The 3,044-nt window shown below is 32.8% G+C and overlaps 1 protein-coding gene across 1 annotated transcript; it reads right to left on the reverse strand.

Annotated features, from left to right (window-relative positions):
- Positions 1-16: 16 nt before the first annotated feature.
- LOC117121389 (sodium-dependent noradrenaline transporter-like) lies at positions 17-2,546 on the reverse strand. The gene is made up of 3 exons (XM_033266589.1): positions 2,421-2,546; positions 1,373-1,543; positions 17-923 (listed from the first exon to the last, which is right to left on the reverse strand). The coding sequence occupies exons 1-3, from the start codon at positions 2,487-2,489 to the stop codon at positions 825-827; spliced, it is 339 nt and encodes a 112-aa protein (XP_033122480.1). The 5' UTR covers positions 2,490-2,546; the 3' UTR covers positions 17-824.
- Positions 2,547-3,044: the final 498 nt, after the last annotated feature.

A 3,044-nucleotide genomic window follows, 5' to 3' on the forward strand; every position in this document is an offset into this window, starting at 1 on the left:
CCCCCCGTCAGGCAAATCCTGGCGCCACCTCTGGTTTTTGAAGAAGGATAAAACTATGACGCGTGTAGCTGAACCGTGTTCTTTTGAATTTTGGTAGGAAAAGAAATCAATCAACAATTGTCGGGGAAAAACACAAGTGTAAGGTACGGTATTATTTCTTTAATAAAATACTATTTAATTTGTACACTGTACAATGAAACGAAATTTTTGTATATCATCAGAACATTGACATAATCTTCATGATTAAAACCTCTTACCAGGTTTTAATATGTTGGTCCCTGGCAAGGTTGGGCTGGTGAAAAATTGCATCATAGTTTCTTAATCAATCATTATAAATCTTATGCTAAAGAGAAGAAAATAATGTAAAGTATCATTAACCATTAACCCCAGAGTTCACAGAAGTGGAATTTAACCTTTTTCCAATTCAAAACCAAATGAATTAAATTGTGGTCTGTCAAATATTGGTACGATGGCTACGCGCCCTGGGCAGATGCTAGTACCCGGTTATATTTTATCTGCTGCTCTCCTTGTGTTTCAGATGGAAGGCAGTGTCTTTCGGAAAGAGAGGTTTAAACAAGTTTAAGCCGTTGGTCTCGTGTGAAATATGATTACTGTCAACGCTAGACGATGCGACGCCGTTTGCTGATTGGCGATGGCAGTCTGGAGGAATCGTCATTATAGACGATCAGTTGGACTTTCGTGGATTATTCTTGGTATTTCTTTGAAAATCCAATCCTTATCCAATTCAGTTTTATTTGGATAGAAGTGCTCTCCAAATTCCTCACCAAAGATACAAACAAATTACATGAACAGATTTTATTTTTCTACAAGAAAGCAAAGCATTTTACCTTAAATCTATCAGCTTCTCCGGAACTTTTTATTTTAGCATGCTCTGACCTAGGCGATATTGCTAAAGCAAGTCTCTGCGGGAGAACGAAAACATAAGCTTATTTGAGAGGTAGCATACAACTGTTTTGTTTTTCTTAATTAATGTCAGGCCTACGACTTTCATATACGTATTCCCACTTAAAAATATCTTCACAAATTTATTTTACTTTGCAAAGCGGAATGTTCATGAGATTGTGAGTTCTCTACATGTGGTTCGTCAAACCTGCTCATGACTGAAACTGTACGTCTTAAACTACTTATCACTTTATTTTATTGTACCACTTTACACTTAAATTTTTGAAACTCGTCCCTCCAGAAGAAACAAAACCAAAGGTAAATTGCTCAAGCTCTATTTCTAACTAATAGCAATGTTAAGTCTATAAATAGTTAGGCCTATAACTAGTTTATACATTTATAACTAGTTTAATAACCAGATTATTCACTATGTCGATCGCATCGTTCGTAATAAGCGTGTATATCTTACCTGCCTCCACGTAATAGCATCAGCTGTAAATAGTGAGTAGATAACGAAGGCTGGAATTAGTGTCATTGATGAGAGGGCTAAGCACCAACCAATTGCATCAGCCCACTTTGGGTAGTCGTAGTCCTCCAATGTAATAGGTTCGTAATATACAATACTACAGATAACAATCACCTAACCAAAACAAAATCGAATTCATTAAAATCGTCTCCTGACAAAATACAAATTTCAATATTTTTCAAAAATACTAGGCCTACTACTAATGATGATATTGATGATGATGAAGATAATAATAATAATAATAATAATAACAAAAACAATAATAATAATAATAATAATAATAATAACAATATTATTAATAATAATAATAATAATAGTAATAATAATAATAATAGTAATAATAATAGTAATAATAATAATAATAATAATAATAATAATAATAATCATTATTATTATTATTATTATTATAATTTTGCAATAAATTCTGAAAAATTAATTGGTATATTGGCAGGATTCAGGTGCCTCGTTATGATAGCTTTGTAGCGCAGCACAACTTCGTTCCTCCACACTGAATTTTCCATCACTCTTACGAGACTGGTTTAGGTTAGCGATCATCTTCCATGCGCAGTAGCCAAATGATAATGATAAAATATTCTCAAAAGAAAACAATAGTGATAACAATCACGATGATGATGAGGATGAGGATGATGATGATGATGATGATGATAACAATGTTATAACGGCAACGGTATCAATAACAATAATATTAAAAAGGTAACGATAATAACATACGGTAAGTCGACACATACAGCAATATGGAAACATGGATCCTGCCTTGAATCTATGAGACGTTATATCATGGGCATCTTCAATCTAGAATCTAGGCCATTGGTAGACGTAGGCCTACTAAACGGTTGTACGATTGGGCACAATTAAACTACAGGCTCACTACATTGTAGATTCGTCAATGAAATTTAAACTTACAGATTCTTTCCATCTGTATAAAGAACGAATAAGCCTTAACGGCTACTTACAGTAATAATAAACTTACAAATAGAAAAGTAGGCGAGATAAATTTCCAAAGAAATCGCCACCACAGACCAGGCCTTGATCCGATCATTTCTTCAATATTGGGCGTTAAGACATATATGCCTAAATCACGTAAAATACAAGAAGATTATCAGTTGATTAACATTCAATTTAGCATAAGTTTGTTCAAATTGACAGCGAGGTGTTCCACAAAATAATAATAATAATAATAATAATAATAATAATAATAATAATAATAATAATAATAATAACAACAGCAACAGCAGCAACAACAACATTAATAACTAGACTTACTATGTCTGAAATGAACAGAACATAGGGCTTAAATTTCCTCATTGCTATAATGACAAGTGGTTTTTTAATTTAAAATGTCTAGTGTAAAATAACACACAAAAACGAAAATAAAATCCTACAGAAATTTATGAAGAACATTATGAAGTTAAAACAAATTAAAAGCAGCTGGAAGTCAAGGAAACTCGAACTATGACTGCCAATACTATTCAAAATATGTAAAATTTATGTTGTCATAGATTGATATTCACATCGTTGATATGGTCTTTGCTTGGACAATGGTTAAGAAGATTCAAGCATGGAAAGTGACCAAAGTGCCGGTCAGAAAAACTCT

The sequence above is a fragment of the Anneissia japonica genome, unplaced genomic scaffold (genome assembly GCF_011630105.1).
Source record: "Anneissia japonica isolate Jap-2015-1 unplaced genomic scaffold, ASM1163010v1 scaffold285536_len3032_cov236, whole genome shotgun sequence".
In the NCBI taxonomy this organism is placed as follows: Eukaryota; Metazoa; Echinodermata; class Crinoidea; order Comatulida; family Comatulidae; genus Anneissia; species Anneissia japonica.